General features: G+C 47.9%; 2 protein-coding genes and 1 long non-coding RNA gene across 5 annotated transcripts in view; 1 reads left to right on the top strand and 2 right to left on the bottom strand.

Moving 5' to 3' along the window:
* The window catches only part of LOC122417286 (titin homolog), a 42,762-nt gene extending 34,408 nt beyond the window's left edge, over window positions 1-8,354 (bottom strand). The window contains exons 1-7 of one of the 3 annotated variants that reach the window (XM_043430672.1): window positions 8,094-8,354; window positions 6,703-6,844; window positions 3,150-3,474; window positions 2,058-2,238; window positions 1,570-1,965; window positions 1,095-1,490; window positions 50-1,006 (exon numbers count right to left, since the gene is read on the bottom strand). In XM_043430672.1, the coding sequence (XP_043286607.1) occupies window positions 50-1,006; window positions 1,095-1,490; window positions 1,570-1,965; window positions 2,058-2,238; window positions 3,150-3,474; window positions 6,703-6,844; window positions 8,094-8,106 (2,410 nt within the window). In that variant the 5' untranslated portion in view covers window positions 8,107-8,354. Of the gene's footprint in view, window positions 1-49; window positions 1,007-1,094; window positions 1,491-1,569; window positions 1,966-2,057; window positions 2,239-3,149; window positions 3,475-4,724; window positions 5,202-6,702; window positions 6,845-8,093 lie in introns of those variants that run through there. The other 2 variants (XM_043430670.1, XM_043430671.1) reach the window with 2 other exon arrangements.
* Window positions 172-9,290, top strand: LOC122417291 (uncharacterized). The gene is made up of 10 exons (XR_006262262.1): window positions 172-398; window positions 1,564-2,490; window positions 3,155-3,325; window positions 3,791-3,868; window positions 3,996-4,350; window positions 5,188-5,539; window positions 5,663-5,861; window positions 6,618-8,116; window positions 8,290-8,424; window positions 9,177-9,290. It is a non-coding gene; the product is annotated as an uncharacterized lncRNA (long non-coding RNA).
* MnM (myomesin and myosin binding protein) lies at window positions 9,092-17,569 on the bottom strand. The gene is made up of 8 exons (XM_043430673.1): window positions 17,039-17,569; window positions 14,481-14,863; window positions 14,192-14,414; window positions 13,689-14,107; window positions 12,979-13,151; window positions 12,456-12,855; window positions 11,776-12,145; window positions 9,092-11,694 (listed from the first exon to the last, which is right to left on the bottom strand). The coding sequence occupies exons 1-8, from the start codon at window positions 17,121-17,123 to the stop codon at window positions 9,320-9,322; spliced, it is 4,428 nt and encodes a 1,475-aa protein (XP_043286608.1). The 5' UTR covers window positions 17,124-17,569; the 3' UTR covers window positions 9,092-9,319.
* Window positions 17,570-19,171: the final 1,602 nt, after the last annotated feature.

Genomic DNA, 19,171 nt, shown 5'->3' with positions numbered 1-19,171 from the left:
TAGAATTAAAAAAAAAAAAAAAAAAAAAAAGAACATTTCATATTTTTACCGGTTATGTGTTCGGACAGTTGATCGGCGTACATTTCGACAATTTGCAACGCTTCCTCCTCCGTCAAGTCGGGCGTTTCGTAGAGGCTAACGGAGACCTCTTTGCCATCGAAGCTGAACGAGACTTCGCCACGATCGTCCATCGTGATCGAGTGATCGGTCTGCGGAGTGTCGTACAGCTGCGAAGTTCTTTCCTCGTGGATGGTCGAGAGCGACAAATTTCGTGCCAGCTCGTGAAGGGGCGTGGGTGGCTCTTTGGCTTCTTCCTTGCGCACGGAGACGCGATCCTCGAAGCCCAGGAGCGAAGCGGAGCTGGAGACCGAACCCATGCAATTGGTTGCTTCGCAAGTGTACGTGCCCAAACAGCAAGTTCCATCCTGGCCTGATATTATTCTGTGTATGTCGCCAGGTTTAAGTTCGACTCCATCTTTGTACCATTTCAAAATCGGCTGGGGCACGCCGATCACTTTGCACTCGAGATTGACTGCCCCCTCTTCCGACAGGATGGCTCTGAGGCTCTCGAGGAATTTTGGTTTCTTGAAGTGTTTCGGTATAATGAGCTTGAGAAAACAGGACGTTACGCTGTGGCCAAAGTCATTCGCAGCCACACATTTCCACTCCGCCTGATCCATGAATTCGAGCTTCTTCACTTCGAGGTTACACGTGCCGAGTGCTTCCTTCGCTAGACGATATTTTTCGCTCTCGATGATAGCAACGTCGTCGCGATACCACGACAAACTGGGCTCCGGCGAGACGCTCACTTGTATCGTGAATGTGAAATCTTCGTTTATCCTCGCCTCGCAACTCCTCAAGCCTTTTACGAACTTCGGGGCTTGGTTAGAGCTCATCAGCTGCATGCGCTCCTCATCGTTCAACTGATTTTGAATGTCTTCGACCGTCAACTCGGCTATGCTTTTGGCCTCGCCCATGCAGTTCCTCGCGATGCAACAGTAGGAACCTTTTAGCCGAATACAAATTCAGAATCATGAGAAAGAACCAACATTTCAGTCTTACAGCAATCGAGAACTGGATCTTTTTCTACGAACCTAGAGAATTGGTACCAGTGAGCTGATAAACGTCGCCTGGATGAAGCTCCTGTCCATCCTTGAACCACCTGAGCAAAGGAGTTGGGAAGCCAACGACCTTGCACTCGAACGAGACCAGCCCCTCTTCGGTTAAAACAGCTTTCAAGCTTTCCATGAAACGTGGCATTCTGTAGTTTTTCGGAATGGACATAGCCACGTGGCAGGTTGTGAATTGCTTCATGTTTTCCAAGCTCGTTGCCACACATTTCCATTCGCCCTCGTCCATGGCCTCGACTCCTTTTATTTCGATCGAATAGCCACCGAGGCCGTCTGCGATCACGTGATATTTCTCGCTCGGTTCGACTCGGCCCTCTTTGTTGTACCAAGTGATGGCCTTCGGCCAGGGTGGGACGTGAACTGAAAAATGATTTTGAAGAATAATTTTCATACGAAAATTTGAAATAGCGAACTAACGGCGATGATTTTTCAGGCAAACCTTGGCAAGAAAGCACCAGCGTATCTCCGATCCGGCAGGATTCATCGCGCAAAATTTTCTCGAAGACCGGAAGTGGTCCTGAAGGTGTGAGGGCATCGGCTGGCTTGAGGGATCCTTCTCTGCTGCCCTTCCCCACGACATGGACCTTGGACGAAGAGCACGCCGTTCCCATGCAATTAACAGCTTCGCAGGTGTAAGTTCCCAACGAAGTTGGATCGTCGGCGTTGGCTGTCAAGGCGAAAACATCCCCGGCCTTGATCTCTTTCTGATCCTTGAACCATTTCAACACCGGAGTTGGGACACCGACGACTTTGCATTCGAGGGAGACGGTCCCGGTTTCCGTTAGCAAAGCCTTCAACTCCTCGACGAATTCGGGCTTCTTGTAGGCCTTTGGAACTGTGTGATCATTCGCAAAATCAAGAACCACCGATGGATTTGAGTCAACCATTTAAAAAACTTGGGACTTTAGGAAAAAACGATCATCCCACCGATAACGCTGAGGAAAGACGTGCACGAAGATCTCCCACTCCCATTCTCAGCCATGCAGGTCCAGTGACCTTGGTCATCGACCATAACAGGCGCAACATCGACGCAGTAGAAATTACCCTCGTGAACGAAAGACAGTCTCGGCCCGGATTGCACGAGCTCGTCATTTTTGTGCCAAGTCACCTAAAATTTGGAGAAAAGAAAATGATAATTATGGAGAAACAAGTTGGGCGGTTGAAATGCCTGGAAATTGTTATACGGTCAAAACGACGTATTCGCCTAGCACTACGCGCGGATTGTCACGTGACGAAATAGAAAGAGAATCAAACGCGGAAGCCCGAGTTCATGGACCTGTGTAAAAGCAGCGAATGAACTCATTCGTCGCTCTCCCAGTGTCTCTCTCGTCGTCCAGACGTCTGGCACGTCTCAATATGTGTGAGTCTTTAAGGCAATGATTTTGTAGTATTCGTCGAAATGTATCACTGCACCCGGTAAACCTCGAAGCAGTTTGCATTCTCGCAATGCCCGGGCCAATAGGAACAATTTTGTGCTTTCCCTATTTGCTTTCTTCTTCGCTCTTTTTTTTCTTCTTCTTTTTATTGTGCTTTTTAGAATCGTGTCCGTTTTCGCTCTTCCGGGTTCTCTCATCTGTTCCATCGCCCGGGCAATGCCTCTGGCCTCCGCTCGAGAGAAAAGCAGAGAAAGAGAAAGAAGGAGAGAAATAATAATGTATTAATAGGACTTATAATAAAGCTTCCCCGTTTAGAGTTTTGCCTTCCAATCGAGCATATGCTGCTTCGTACTATTAATACAGGCATCATCGTTATTCCAAAATCATGGAAATTTGTAGAGCGCGCTCATTCTTTTCAGAGTTTTTTTTATCAATCGATTTATGGCTGATGAACCGTCCTAAAAACGTGTTACATTTTGTTTGACCGTGCCGATTTATTCGGAAGAATTTAAAAAATTCAATCAAATAGAACATTTTTGGGGAAACATAATTTTTGAAAAAAACATTTTCCACAGAAAATTCTTCCAAACATTTATTTATTTTTCATTCTGAAATGATATTATTTGTTTTCTGTTATTCTGACCTTAGGACTCGTGGAACTTCGGATTTCAACGAGAAATCGTGTCCTCGTACCAACTTTAACGGCGAGATCGCTCAGTCGGCGTAAAAATATCGGTGGTTCACCCTCCTCGATGAGGCTCTTCGGATCCTGAATACTCAGGCAAATTCTGTGTTTCGATTCCAAGCTCCCATCGCTCGGTAACGACAGTCCGCTTGATAATTTTTTCGCCACGAGGGCATAGTGACCCGAGTCTTCTTTCTGCGATTGTTTTAGCGTCAATTGTACGACATTGCCACGTGCTTGGATCTGATAACGATCCGATGGCATCGGAACATCACCGCGAAACCTGCGAAAAACTCGATCGAATTAATTTTCTTAGCATTTCGATGGGACACTGAAATAATTGTAGTGGATAATGGCTCGACGGTGTCGAATATTTTATTTTTGCGAAATTTTGCAAATGTCCGAAACTGCAGTACTCGAACTGGTCGGAAGTTTCAACAATATCTGAATGCAAATTCGAAGAGGATTCAATCCCGAATCGAATGATGACCATTTGCAAAATCAAAATGTTCGAAAAGCATTACGAGGTGCTCGAATCGTAATATAAAATCGATTGGATCCCGATTTTCAAACGAGATTTGACCAAACTTTTAACTAAGTTTCAGTTTATTATTCCACTGGCATTCACTTCTGCATTACAACTCCAGGGAAGTCCAGCCACGCACAGTAGTGAGTACGTGAGTAAAAACATTGTTGGCCTTCGATCGTGATAAATGCACTAACCGAGTTACACTTGAGCACGTCTTCGTAGATTGACGAAAAAGAAAAATTAATGAATAATAACAAATATTTCGTACCTTTCAGGCATATGGAAAACTAAAAAAATGGTTTCTTCAACGAAATATGTTGCTACGACGAGCAGGAAATCTGGACGAGTACTGTTGCATCGAGCCGGGCTTTTCGAACACGAGGTTTCGATGGTCAAAGCACACATAATAAAACACACGGACACGGTGAAAAAGGAAAAGAAAGAGGGAGAGAGAGAATAGACGTATATAGAGGAGTTCTTCGCTCGCCCTCGTCGCCGATATATTTCGAGACAGCTCCGAAGCTAGATCTGCGCGCGTCCACCGGCACCCAATCGTGTATCCCTAGGGCCGGGGATGCAGGCCAAAAAATTGCTCGTGCATAGATACAGGCATACGTGCACAGATATTGGGTATGACAGTCATCGATTAGAAATATATAACAGCAAAAGCGGTTCTATGCAATCGCTACTCACGAATATTCGGTTCGTTATGTTCGGTGCGCAAGCTCGCAGTGACAGAGTTGTCATTGCGTACCCTTGAATGAAACTAAAAGGATTGCGAAACACACACGACGGGGAAAATCAAATCACATTTCCAAACGCTGGCCAAGAAAATATCTTACGAAGATGCCGCACGATAAACAAAACAACGAACTCGTGGCTCGATTTTCAAGCTAGAGAACATAGCGGGGAATCGGGTGTATTAAAAATACGGAAAAAAATGACGGAGCGGTTAGTGAGGGATTGAAGGAGCATAGAAAATGATTTTTTTTCGTTCCTCGTACCGATACACAGAAGAGACCGAGCCGCGATGTTTCTTGTCACCGTTCGCGCACTTGCAACATTGACTCCCCATACTTAAATGCTTCTCGGGGCTCTCAGCACTCGCGATTTTATTTCAATTTTCCTTTGCAATGAAGCCTCGATACTCGAAGGTAGCAGAGATCAATAGCATGAATTTTCGCTCTCGCGTTAATCCTCGTACTCATAACTCGACCCTTAGTTTCTTCGTGTTTCGTTAATTCGTACTTATCTCGTCTCCGTAGCTTCTTTGTTTCTTCATTCTGTCGTGAATTGACGTAATCACCGTTGTTCTTCATTCGATCGTGTGTCGTTAAATTCGTGATTTCGCTGTCACCAAAATATGTCACTGATTTTTATTGTTACGAGTGTGAATTTATCCTCGATAAATATTGAATTTTCTTCCACTGAATACCGAATGTTGATCGTTAATTCTTTTGTGCCCAGGGTCAAGAGACGATTGTGCAATGAGCAAAAATTTCATCACTGGGCTTCGGAGGCACGGGCCGGTTTCGACGATCCTCCCATCGAACGACGTACGTCGCGCTTTTTTTACGCACCTCTCAAAGACCGAAATTTCCACGATCGGGGGATAGCGGAGGATCACATCGGTGCGATCACGCGTGAATTTGTTCGTCGTTGGAAAAGAGAGCCGCGAACGTTAAGCGCGTCCGCAAAGCTCTAAAATGAGAACGAGAACATCGAAGGTGTCAAGGCAGCTGACGTCGACGAGAAGCGTCCCTCTCCGCGTAGATAGAACGAGAGAAAAGCGAGAGAGAGAGAAAGATGGATAGGTGAAGTAAGAATTCGGCGGGATTAGACGCTCTACAAAGTCGTTGGGTGTATAATAATTTATAAATTGTCAACTGACGCCCGAAGCTTAATGTCCCTTATTTTTGAGCTGTTTTTTTTTCCCCCGCAGCAGGAGAGAGAACGAGCGAGCGATTCGGCGTCGTGATGAATTCGTTTGTGACGCGAGCCAAACTCGCGATTATATATCAGAGGAGAGAGTCGTCTCTCCGAAAAGATATTCATTGATCGTTTGGGCCATCTGTCGTAGCTCGTCGGTGATTCGGGTGCTCGCAGCGTCCAGCAGTTCGAAGAGCTGCCTGGTCGGAACGGTAACTGCACGAAGCGAGGAATCCTTTTCCTCATTTTCGTACAACGTGAATTTCTTACACGCGAGTGTGTGCGTGTGCCTGTGAGTTTGTACATTTCGAGCTGAAATCCGTTGGTCCGAGAGTGGGGCAGCTTCGTCGTGCTAGTATTTTCCCGAGACCGTTGGACCGTCCGAGACATCGAACACATGCAACGTAGAGAAGCTTGAATCACGAATTTTCCCTCGCGCTTCCTCGAGATAAACTCTCGAATACTCGGGAGTCGAATTTAGACGCTTGCCCGCCGCCTCGAGTGTAACACGAAGTCGCGTCACGAGGTTTCCTTTCGTAATCGTCTTTCCCCCGTCCCTTCGTACACGCCTCACCTTCTTTATTTTCTCCTGCTTCGATTCTTCTCCTTTTCACCCCTTTACGATGCTCCTCCTCCATTTTCCGCGGGCTTCTCTGTTGAGCCTTGGATTTCATGAGCTCGTATATCAAGCGTGCAAACGTCATGCCCGATATTGACAAGATTCCTCCGAAGCTTTTACCGCGACGAGCTGCGGAGCTTTTCCTGTTAGTTGGGACAGCACACACGCGGGGGGAGCTTTCAGTCCGTCAAACTCCAGGCTCGCCACTGCGAATAGTTAATTTGTTAGTCAAACGGGCGAAACAAAGCAAAATTCTTGGAATCAAAGGGTGCATTTTATCCTGTAAATCATTCCACCAACGATTATTTTTATTCACCAAAATTTTCGTTTTTTTTTTTTTTTTTTTCAGAACTCATCGGAAGAGACAAACTACCATCCGCAAAGCCGTGCGCCGCAACTCGAGGTCAAACGAATAAAAACTGTCAAGTACTAACAGAATGAACTGCACTTCCTTGTGGCACTCGTCGGGATCCAATTCCAGTTCGACCACGAGGTCCTCGCCCACGGAACCGCTCGCTGTCACATCAGCGTCCTCGTCCTTCCATTTTTGCTCCCTGCCTCCGGGCTCACCGGCACCTGAGCAAAAGTTTTATGATTACCGTCCTCAATGAAAATTTATCATTTCCGATGAAAAAGAAACGCCCGAAGAGCAAAAGCCAAGGAGATTCGAAGGTGTACATTCGACCTCGAGAGATTCGGACGAAAATGATCAATGCTCCGGACAAGATGGAGACGAAGCGTTATTTTGACGTCTCGACGAGGGTTGACATGTGTCGTTTCAAGGGACACCTAGTACAAGCTCGATAAAAGTCGCATTACGAGAATCTCTCGTGCTTGCTCCTTCCTCGCCAGCTTAATCTCGTCTCGCTCGTCGTTGTCGTCAAGTTCGACTTGCCGGCACGACTAAAAATATCTTCCAAATGAGCCAGGGAGTGTGTGCGCGTGTTTTCTCATGTTCACGCTCGCTCTTTCTCTCTCTCTCATATTCTCACATGGCCAAAGATTCTTGTAGGCACCGGTAACTCACGGATTTAATGCAAACACGCGATTCCCTCGCATATCAACTTGATATACACCCGAGAAATCATACTCTGGCTCGGTCTCGCGCGCACTTGCATCCGAATGCATCATTCGCCTCGTTACGAGGGTAGCGTTATTAACAGTCGTTTGCGCGTTGGAGAACACGCACTAAAATGCGCAGAGAAAAACACGGGGATCTCGGGAGAGAGCGAGAGGAGAGAGAATCTCGGCAACCCGCGCTCCGAGCATTTGGCACTGTTTCATCAAAGCTCCGAGTCTCGTGCGATATTATAATTCCAATACCGAAATTGGCAGAGAACGAGAATATCCACGAGCCTCTTTCTCCGCAGGAGGAATGGGCACGACCAAATTTTCCTACTGCCCAGGATCTTTTCATTTGACAATTGCCGACTTTGATTGATCAATGAGGGCTGAAGGTCCACAGTTTCTAGTACGCCAAGCGAGTCGAATGTGTGCTCGCAATGAAACGCGATTTCGAGCGATGCCACAAAATTGGCAAAGAGCACGTTTCCCCGAGGATACATTGGTTCGGTGTGAAATTTTCGAAGAGTCAGAACAAATGGCACGCAGCGAGAAGTTCTTTCATGAAAAAATCATCTAATTGAAGATAAACGAGGAAAAATATTGGATCTGAGCAAATGAGAATGAAACAAATTGAAGAGAAGAAACAAAAGGAGGACAAAATGGTGACGATCTTTCCAGCGAAGCTACCTACGCACTCTTCTAAGTGAAGATTCAATAACAAAAAATCGTTCTAGAACGCAGACTCTCTGGGTTAATGTACCTGCTAGAGTCATCCCGTATCAGGTGATTTGATTTCCGGTATTTCCTGACCTCGGCATTCCTACTATTGTCCAATAATCGACAAGACTCTTCTCTCTTTCCCCGTTGTATTTCTCGGTCCCTGGACCACTCGCTGATTTCCTGGCTTCCCAAATATTCGTATTCCCCCAGAGCTTATCTTCTCCTTATTTTTGCAGATGTCGGTGCTGCTGGTGATAACACGATGACGACGATAATACGAGGAGGAAGGAATCGGAACCGCTCTCAAACACCACGATAAATTGCACGGCACACGCAGACACACACGCACGCGCACTCACTCACACAGAATCGTAAATACACTCACGCACACCCGCTTGTCCGAGCGCGCGTACACAAACGAGTCAGTAGGGATGGGACTAACCGCAAAGTCGTGTGGAGGGCTCTAGCTGATCTAAAAGCGTCTTTAACGCCGCCGCGCTCTACGGCGCCTAACCGGCCTCGCCGACGACGATCCCACAAACACGACCAAGCCACGACTTGTCGTGCTTTTTCCACGACTTCTCTTCTCCTCCTATTCCGCCTCCCCGTCCCCTCCCTTCTCTCCATCGCTCTCTCTTTCTTCCTTCCTCTTTTTCCTCTCGCACCGCTTTTTACGAGAAAACGCTGCTCCCTCTTGCCGCTCCTCGGGCGCCTGCGCTTCTCCCCTATTCTCCGGGTATTACCGCGCTGACGTAACACCCTCGTCGACATTACCGTCCAACAATCTTCCCGAAATTCTAACGTGTCAGTCTAACTCTTACCGAATCGATTCTACTGGCCAATGCAGCTTTTCAGAATTCGTTTTTTCGTTCATTACTTTAATTTGGGGAATTTTAAATTCAGTCTTGCACTCATTCTCTCATTATATTCGTCCCGGTGGAGTTTTCAGTTTTTTTTATCGCCTCCTGAACTCCATATTGCATGTCAACCTGAAAAATGTTTCTCAGCTTTTGATCTGGGGGTAAAGAAACCTTCGAGTATCAGAAGCTGACGATATATTACGACAATTATGTACAATACACATCGATAGATTACAACATAATAAATATATTAATTGATGCAGGTGACAGCAGCGCAACGAGGTCGATACAGAAGCGTGGAGACTCCGCGACTCTCCGAGGTCTTTGGCTCTCGCGTGATAAAACTCTTTGGTCGGGATGATTACGATGAAGCGAGGTGATGAAACACGGGATTCTGCGGAGGGGTTCAGCGTTTGGGGTTTTTGGGCGTCGACCTCCAACGCTCGGGGATCCAGGAGTGAACGTCTTCCTGGATGCGTCGATAGAGCAGGAGCCCGATGAGAGGAACGGCGAGGATTTCCTTCTTGAAGAGGTAAACGTAAATGGCAGCGACCAGGAGCGTCAGGTCGGTCGCGTAGCTCATGGTTGATCGGACTTTTTTCGTGACGTCGGCGACGAGGCGTTCGTCGATTTGACTGTCAACGATCTCGGTGCCGTTTTGAGTTTCTTTGGTGGCGATCGAGGGTCGTCGCGTTCTGGAAGCAGGTCGACCGGAGCGTTCCAATCGCGTGGTATCGCCTTTCTTTTTTGTAGACATTCGTGAGGACGCTTCGGAATCGCTTGGACTCTGGTCAACGTTTCTGTGGCGCTCTTTCGAGCTGGCTCGAGATGGCGTTCGGCTTTGCGAGACGCTTCGCTCCTTTTTCAACCTCGAGGGTGGCCTCTCCCGGGAAGCATCGCGGTTTCGAGTCTTCGAGGACGATCTCGAGCCCGGGGCGCTCCGGTCTTTCGATTTTTCCCGGTTTCTCATCCCGCCCGTCGTCCCCGAGGAACTCCGGTCTTGGGAGACCTCGCGGTTCCTCGTTTTCGAGGACGACCTTGAGCCCGCGTTCGGTCTCTCGGTCGAGACGTTCCTCGATCTCCTACCCGGGGACTCGGTTCTCGAACTCCTTCTGCTGGCTCGAGGCTCCTTCGTGCTCTTCGTTTCCTTCGCCGGGGTCGTTGCTCTCGAGCCGCCGCTATTTTTTCGCGAGCTCGGAAGATGCTCCTTCTTCGATGCCGGAGCTTGCTTCTCGACGGAAACGTCGCGACGCAACATCGGCATCGGGGACACGGAACTCGCGCGGTCCGATTCGCTCCGGTCGAACGAATCGAAAGAGGGCAGCTTGCGAGGCTGCTCCAAGCTCGGGGTCGAAGCGTTGCTGCTGCGTTGGTGGACCGGCGGCGGGTGGACCGAATGCGCCAGCGAATATTCCCTGACGATTTCTGTGTAGTGATCGATCACGGCCATCCTCGCTTGAAGATCTTCCTCCTCTTCGTAGGAAGTTTTCCTCGGCAGAGCCGGGGCTTGGGACGACATTCTTCTGCGACTACGAGCAGCTTCCGCGGTAGACAGGAGAGTCGCGTTGTCCTTGTCCAGGTCGGAGAGCATTGGGTTCTTCATGGCTTCCGGCACGCCGGTGAGCGACTTTTTTCTCATGGTCACACCGTTGCCGGGCTCCTCGAGCTCGTCGTCGCTTCTTCTCGGTTGTTTATCAGGCAGAGGCATTTCCGGGGGTATCGGTCTGCCGAAACGATTTACCGGAATCGGATCCTCCTCCGTGCGCTTTTTCAATATCGATTTCGGCTGCTGGTTCACGTTGTTCGGGGTCATCGGGCCCCGGTGCTCGGCCGCCTGAGTCGAGGCTGGTTCGGGGCTGGCGACGTGGGGAGTCGGTCTTCCTCGGGGGTGATAAGTGTCCTCTTCGTCGACCACTGGCTGTGCGAGGATCCGGGATTTCAGTAGCTTCAAGTCCTCCTCGCTTTCGCTTCCTTCTTCCTCGTCTTCGAGCTCCTCTTCGCTCTCGACCTCGTACAGCTGCTCGGCACGGTTGACCCTGACGAGATTCGACGTTTCGAAGAGCGGCTCGTTTTTCTGACGCTCCGCTGGACCTTCGTTCGCGGGCTTCACTGGCTCCTCCGCTTCGCTCGGCATCAACGGCATGCTTTTTTCGTCCCAGTGGTGGAGACTCGAGTGCTCGGGTCCTGACAGATTTCCTAGGGGGCTGTCGAAGTCACGCGTCTGCGTCCTTCCTCCTTGAAACTCTGCCCCGTCGAGCTCCGTCTCGAGCTTCGACAAATTCGGATCCGAGGCGACCAATTCTGGCGTCGGCAACAGGAGCGTTGCCGGCAGACCGGAGCTCGTCTTCGTCATCGTCGTTTGACCTTCGCTCGACCTTCGACGATTCCAAGGAACCTTCGCGCCACTTCCACCCTGGACGGGTGAACCCGAACTCGACGGTCTTCTTCGCAATCTCGTGCTTCTCAGTCTCATTGAACTCGGCGAAAGACTCGGCGCTTCGGACTCCAACGGCGATGTTCCTCGACGCTTTTCCTCCGAGCCCTCCTTCTTCTTCGCCAACTCAGCTTCCTCCAGTGCCACAGCTCGATAGAACCTTTCCATCGCTCTCTCGTGGAGCAACTCCGTCGAACTGACCGCCTCGCGTAACACCTCGACGACCTGGTGGTTCGCGCTGAAGAGTTCGGGCAGGGAAAGCGACATCGGCGGGGCCACCAAATCTTCTTCTTCATCATCCTCGCCCTCGGCGTCACCTTCGGAAAGCGTCGGACGCAGCCGGCTCCCTGTTTATACAGAGCGAGAATGGAAAATGGACAATTTGAGTTTGCTGAGGTGAAAAATTCAAGTTTTTTTTTTAATCTCACTCTCAAGAAGCTCCAAGTCGCTCCGGACGTGGCCTTTCCCATCCTGGCAACTTGGATTTTCGTCCGGATATAGCACGAGCATAAATTCCGAGCTTCCACGCAACGATCGTTCCCCATCGTCCTCCAAATCTAAAGATTCTCTTGGCGATGTCGAATCGAAAAAGTGGGAAGCTGCTTTCGCCGGCGTTTCGTTCGTCTTCGAGTTTGCTGCCAAGTCCTGAAGCTTCGACGACGATAGAGGTGACATGGATCTTCCTCTCAAGGTCGCGGCCACGCTACTCTCCCTGGGCACGCTATTCCGACCTCCGGAATCGTCGAACGACGGCTGTGTTGCGATTTTTGGGGAGTTCTCCCTCTTCTCAGCTTCCATCTGCACCAATCCAAGGTTCATATCTCGAATTCACTTTTTTACTCACAAATCTACTCGAAAGTTTGCATAAAATCCTTGTTCGTCCACGTTCTTTCTTTACAAACAAATTTTTTTATAATAAATTGTCGAAAAAAATCTTGTTTGATACTTAAATTCGAAATGTTTTGGCCAATCATTAGAAATCAAAGAAACGTTTCATAACATTATGAAAATTAAACGTTTTTGAGAGCCCATCAGGCCAAAAAAGTTTCTTCGAAAAATGTGAAAAAATTGAATCCTCGAAAAACGATAAAAAACAGAAAAATCTTACTTGTGCTTTATCTATTTTCGCTGCATTCAATGCGGCATCATCCCCAAGGTTAGGATTCTTATCCCTCTTGGTTTTTGGTCGAATGGGCGTGGACGAATCTTCGAGGGGTTTTTCGACGTGTAGAAAAACGGTGTCGGCAAAAGTGACCCTGCTGTCGGCCCTGGAGGGTCGAGCAGGTGGGATAGGCCCGCCGGGAAGGCGGTGCGCCGACGCGGATCGCGTGGGCGGACCACCCTCAAAACCGTCCCCTGGTTCGCCGCGTATTGTCTCTCCGCGCGTTAAGCTTCTCGTCCTTTTGGTTGGCTCGTTGAAATTTTCATCTCGCCTTTCGGCGCCTCTGCCTCGGCGAATTTCGTGCTGACTCTGGGTCTTGTCCGGTCGTCTGGGCGGTGAGTTTATACTGAAAAGTGAAAAGTTCAATTGAGAAAAAAAATTGTCGATTTTTCTAGGTTTTTTCTTATGCAAATTTTACTTCGTATTATTAAAAGTTAAATTTTCTAGTCTTTTTGGACGCAACGAGTACCCTCTTTTTGGATCAGGTATGAAAACAACGTCACTCTCGTCGCTTGGGTCACTAACGCCGTAAGGATTCTCGGCTTTCACTCGAAATCTGTACTCCGAACCTTCGATCAATTCGCTCAGAGTTGTCGTCGGTTGCCTGCACGTAGCTGCCTTCAGCCACATATCCCAGCCGATCTGGAATCATCGTCAATTCGTTTCCGACCATTTTCGTTGAGATTTTTCGAAAAACTGAACATTTTAACTGAGCCGGAATTAAGGCCTTATATACACTTGTTTGTGATGGGCGGAAAAATCGAACATTTTTAAATTAGATATTCTTCAAGTACAATGTCTGAAGAATATTCCTCAGCATCGTTTTTCTTAAAAAATACCTTTGCGGTGGACACGATTACTAAAAAACTATTAATCCGATCCGTACCAAATTTATACCGCTCATTTATTACAATAACAGCTGGGACCTGGACGAAGGATTTCGTATTTCGTTGGAAAAAAAATTGTAACAAAAAAACGGAACTTTTAGCACCTCAAAAAATGAATTTTTCGTTAAAACTGTCGCCATTTTTTTCAAAACCAAAATTTTTACAAATCCTCTTTACAAAAAAACAAGAAAATCGTGTTTTTTTGCTTCCTACAAGTGTATAAAGGCCTTAAATAGGAATAAAAGTGAAGTAACATCGTGTTGGTTGATCGTGAAAATAAGGCCCCGCTCACCCTGTAATATTCGACGATGTAAGTACCAATTTTGCATCCCCCATCGTCCTCAGGCTCGTTCCAGGTGAGAGTGACGGATCTTCCAAGAGTCATAGCGATGGTAGCTCTGCCGGGAGCTGAGGGGCGATCGGTGACCGTGACAAGAAAGGAGGCAACGTCTTCGCCTAATTTGTTTGTTGCTCTGACCGTATATTCGCCTCTGTCTTTGCGTTTGGCCGCTGTTATTTTTAACGCGCTTTCTCCACTTTCTGATGTCTCTAAAATGTGTTCGGCGTCGGCTGCGACGATCTCATTGTCGTGGTACCACGTGACTATTGGCAGGGGACGTCCGGCGACGGATACTTTTAATCTAATCGTTTCGTCTTGCTCGAACAGCAAACCGTCTTCGTACTGACGTGGCAGACGAATTTTTGGGGGTGCTGCGTTGGAGGGTACAGAAAAAAATGATAATTTCACAAGGAACTAAAGTTTTTTTCGATTATTTCAATTTTTCTGAAACGCACCTTCGAGCACGAGTTTAGCCTTGGTGCTGACGTGGCCAGCTCGGTTTGTAGCAGTGCATTTGATTTCTCCCTCGTCGTTCAAAGCTGTTTGGTGAATGAGCAGCTGGCTTTTTCCATTCTCAGTTATAATCCTCGTTCTCCGGCTGCTGAATATCTCGAAACCGTCTTTGAACCACGAGATCTTGGGCAACGGAGTCCCAGAAAAATGGATCGTGAATTCCGCCTGTTCGATACAACATTATTCCCTGTTTATTTCGTCCGGCTAATTCGCTGCTTTTGTTTCACTTGCCTGATCGTTTTCCAGTGCGACGGTATCGTTGAGCTCCAGATCAAACCGCGGGGCCGAGGCAACGGATCTCTGGAGTGTGACCGTCAGCGGATCCGACAATTCACTCGGCTCCGACAATCCGAGTCCGTTTCTCGCCCTCACCCGAAACTGATACCGCCAACCAGGCTCCAGGCCGCTCAGAGTCAACTCCGGAAAGGTGCAAAGCGAGGGCGAAGATCTCACCCAATAAGGCGATCCCAGGCGACGGTGCTCAACTTGATAACCAACGATCGCCGATCCACCGTTGCTCGGCGATCTTTCCCAACGTATACCGACCACATCCGGCTGCGTGTCTTCCGTCGAGGCAGGAATCAATATCGGCTTTCCAGGTGCCGCTGGAAGAGCTACGGAAAGTCGATTTTTCGCTCAATTAATTCTAAACACGAATCAGTTAAATTATTGCAACTATTTAGGTCGTATTTTATGGATGTCCAAATCGGATCGATTTTTACTTCCTAATTGAAGGTATAATAGTCACTTTGAATTATTGCCAGAGTTATTCATTCGAAATCGTAAACACATTTTTTCAATTTAGTTTTTGGCGAATGAAATTACAAGCCTTCAATTCAACGAGGATCCATCACTGACCGAACCCCAAATTTCATTCGTCCCTGGCGAAAGTTCTAGAGTTTTTCATGTAAAAAGTCGCATTGGAGAGCGCAACAGGAAAACACAACGTGAAATGGATCAAGAAAAAAGTGTTAATAATGAGACAGAAGGCTATGACAGGAATGGCCCAAGCCAAGAAGAAACAAAATGCCGAAATAAGCAAATGTGACGAGTGCTCATTACCAATTTCGTTCAATATTTAAGGAGGGTGGATCACGAAATCAAAATAATCAGAATTTGATCGAATTTGGTGATGACATTCTTTGGCATCGAGTATACAAATACAATTTTTTTCAAATTTTTTTACCACATGGTTACCGCATAATTGAGCGTTAAATCCAAGTTCTTATGCACGAGATGTATAACTGTATATGTGTAAACTATGCTTATACGCGTGAACTTTAGTGTTCAATAACTCGAGAGCCATGTGGTAGAAAAATCTAAAAAAATGTATATTGTCTCATATATTTTTAAAGAATACATTTACCAAACTTTATGAAATTCTTATAATTTTGAAATTCTTGATACTTTTAACATGGTCTTTTAGCATGGCAACATTGTATCGTCGCGATCGACCCTCCTTAACGTAATATATCTTAATTACTAGTGAGACAATCGTCTCGAATTTTTTCCGAGACCTCTATCAAATATTTTATCGTTATTGTCCACGTTTTTCATAAACTTCGTAAGAAGGGTTCATTCGTAATGTGGAAAGATAAACGATTTTTTACGCATAGTTGCTACAACCCTGTGTATTTTTCTTCACATTTAAGCACCTTTTGTCTCAACAACCAATAAGACGAAGCCTTAAAAATTTGATATGCGTGTCAGTCGACTACCCATTTGAACCCTGTGTAAATTTCAAGGCTTTCTTAAGAAAATCGTTTCGTGCACGAGCTACCTTAAACCGAAGCCTGACACGATAGGCAACTTTTTGTGGCGAAAAATCATCCGGTTCCCCCCAGGATTAGTCAGAGCTCCACGGAAGGTCGAAGCTCCCTTTCGTATCAGTCGTCATGGCACGTTTCCGGCATCTAAATCCATCGACTATAACAATCCCCCGCGAGGCTGTTCCGAGTGAGAAAAAGCATGCACCGAGCGTTCGGTCAGGCTCCTGCAAATATACTTCGACACCCTCGCAAGCGAAATGTCCGCTATCACGGAAAATACATTATAAAGCTCGGAGGTATGGGCCACGATCCTCCAACACATTGCCGCACGTGGCGGTTGTCCCGAAATAAACGTGGAATACGGTTTGGCAAGCCCCGTGCGTGCGAGACCACTGGCCAGAGAGACGCGGAGGGACCAGAACCGAGAGCAGGGAGTAAAAAAAGTGCGAGAAACGTGACGTGACATCGGATCCGGATAAACGGGCATGCTCGCTCGTTAAAACGTACTCCGAGCGACAATAGTCACGGGAAATGTATTCGCATGGGCTGAAAAGGCTCAAAAGACGAAGAAAGTGCCTTCGGGGATGATAAATCGTCGATGGAAGTACGCGAATTGAGAATATTCTCATTTGAGCTGCTTCTGATCGTGGTCCGGGTAATTTTGAGCTATCGAGTCTGCTGCGGCCGTAGACACAAACGCGCTTTATACGTCGCTCTTCTACCACGTATTTATCGAAGCACACACCCATATTTTCGGTTCTTACTCTCTGTTTTGTGATCGTGAGAGTATTTAAAGGAACGTCCCGAGACGCGAAAGCTCCGTCGATATTTTCCGCCCAACGGCGACGTTCCTCACGAGCAAACTGAACTCGTTGTTCGATGAAATTATTGGAGAGGCGAAAAAAATGTGTGGACGTTCGTCAGACGTCGAGGTGGACGATTGCACCGAGTCAGCTAAGAAAAGCGGTCTCGAGAGCCGTTTTTTGTGTATTTGCAGACATTTTTATGAGAATGGCGTACCTGCACTGCCCCAGTGCACCCTTCTGGAGCTACTTCCGGTCCCGGAGTGCCTCGGGAGGTAGTTTTTGCCCGGTGAATTGCCCATGGCTCTTGGCTCGTCTTCGGCCTCACTTTTATTTCCTCTTCCGCGTATTCGTGCTCCTCACAGCAGCAGCAGCAGCAGCCCGGAAGTCGTTGGCTTTTCCATCCTCTTATTGCACCATCCCAGCTACGCGGCACTCGTCACCGAGGTAAAAAAGCTCTCGACATCCGGATTGACGGACGTGAACGCACTCGAATTCGTGCATGCTTCCTTACACGGGATCGAAAAACGATGGAAACGATGCGCGAGGAAGAGCCAGAGAAAAACGAGCGCAAGCTTCGAATACGAGAGAGAGTGAGCGAGCGAGCAAAGGGGAGAAAAAGTAATCCGAACACTCGTTTATCGTTTTGTTCTTCCCCGAGGTCGCCGAGGAAGATGCAACGCTGCTACGCCAAGACGAGCCAAGAGACTCGCGGGAGGGATCTCGATATAGCGCGAGCCTCGGGGCAGCACTGCGCCGTGCTGCCTCGTACACGCAGAGAAAAATACTCTTCGGAGCGACGAATATCGCGGGACGCGAACGAGCCAGAGAAAGACGGGGAGAGAGCCACACCGGAGCCAATGCGATGGACCGAAAGCAACGTGACCAAGTGGCAGCGGCTATTTCGAATACGAAGGAATCTGCAACGGCATTATCAACCGTTGAAACTCTCGGAAAAATGTTGAAGCTTTACTCCGTTATCCGCGACGAGCAAACGCGGAAACGTCTCTGGATTATCTTGGACTTGACGATTTTAAGGGACTGCACTCGTGAGCCGCCTTCGGGTCGCGATCGATGCAAGTTTTATGAAGTTGGATGTTCCGGGAGTGGGAGGTCGTTTCTTTCGTTGGAAATGAAATAAAAAAATGTTGATGGACCAGTAATTTTTTGAATTTTCTTCCATTTATTGCTCTTCAAGATCGCCTCTTTATTTCTTTCCATCCACCCCGCTTTTTTCTTCTATTTTCTGTGTTCTTAAGTTTCTTATTGGGACACGCGCGATGAGAGAAATGGAATGAAATAATTATGAAATCATTTTTTCACGTCCGAAAGTGACGCAGTCGTTTGACCGTCGGCGGTCAGTGAACCAGAAACCGGAGCGCGAGCCGCACAAACTGATTTTATTTGTTGCGCATCGGAAGAGCATCTGTTTTCCATGCGTAACGTTACTCCTCGCGATCCTCAGAAACCCTGAAGAGCTATTTGACGCGGTCGTCGCTTCCTCTTCCGTCTTCGAAGCCGCGAGGAAAAAAGCTGACGCTGCTTCTTCCTGGAAGCAAGCAAAGAGAAGTGGATTATCGATAAGAAGGATAAAAGCAGGCAGGTTGGGCTTTTGCACGAAAGTCTGTCAACACTCCAGTTGACGTGAAAACTCCCAATAATAATAATAGACAAAACATCTTGATCGTATCTCATATCAAAGTGTCAAGAGTCGCGTGCGTCTTGTCAATTACTCGTCACCGATTCGTCTTCAGATTTCTCCCTCTCTGTCAACTTTCTCTTCTTCTGTTCCTTTGCCTTCCTCCTCGACTTCGTCTTCGCTTCGTCCACCGGATCACAACGCAGCCAGCACTCGAGGAATCCTCCGCAGAACCGTTGGATCGAATACCTTTCGCCTTTGGTTAGTGGTACAAGAAAAAAGCCAAGACGTGTCGCGGCGCAGAGCGAAGGAGGAGGGAAATGAGGTGGGGGACAGGAGACAGTCTCGGTAATACGCGCGGAGAGTTAGTTCACAGAGGAATAAAAGGAAGAGGAGGAGAAATTTGGAAAGTGGGGGCCGAGTGGCACGAGTTGGTTGGGGCCCTCGTGGTAAACGGTGTCGTTGTACCGTTGCTTCTCAATGGGCCCGAGAGATGATTGCTTCAAGTTTTCGTGCTGGCTGCTGCTGTAGCCACTGCGTGGCGCACGGTCTTCTCCTCGTGGAGCAGGACGCGGGACGACGATATATGCGCCAAAAGAGAGAGGCCACTGGGAGAAAGAGCTGCGTTTGCGGGGCCAGTGAGGCGCTATAGCTTCGACGACGTAGCCAACTCTCGGGCCGTTCCCTCGCGCCTCTTGCTTAACACGCGTT

The sequence above is a fragment of the Venturia canescens genome, chromosome 10 (genome assembly GCF_019457755.1).
Source record: "Venturia canescens isolate UGA chromosome 10, ASM1945775v1, whole genome shotgun sequence".
NCBI lineage: Eukaryota > Metazoa > Arthropoda > Insecta > Hymenoptera > Ichneumonidae > Venturia > Venturia canescens.
Note: the sequence above shows the minus strand (reverse complement) of the source record. Positions and strands in the feature narration are given on the sequence as shown.

Bases quoted from the DNA above. Each gene is read 5' to 3' on its own strand.
- MnM (XM_043430673.1), bottom strand. From the start codon at position 17,123: ATGGGCAATTCACCGGGCAAAAACTACCTCCCGAGGCACTCCGGGACC. The intron at 14,864-17,038 runs GTACGCCATTCT...GACTTTCCGTAG, and splicing joins GGTGCACTGGGGCAGTGCAG to CTCTTCCAGCGGCACCTGGA. The intron at 12,146-12,455 runs GTAAGATTTTTC...GGATTGGTGCAG, and splicing joins CGAAAATAGATAAAGCACAA to ATGGAAGCTGAGAAGAGGGA.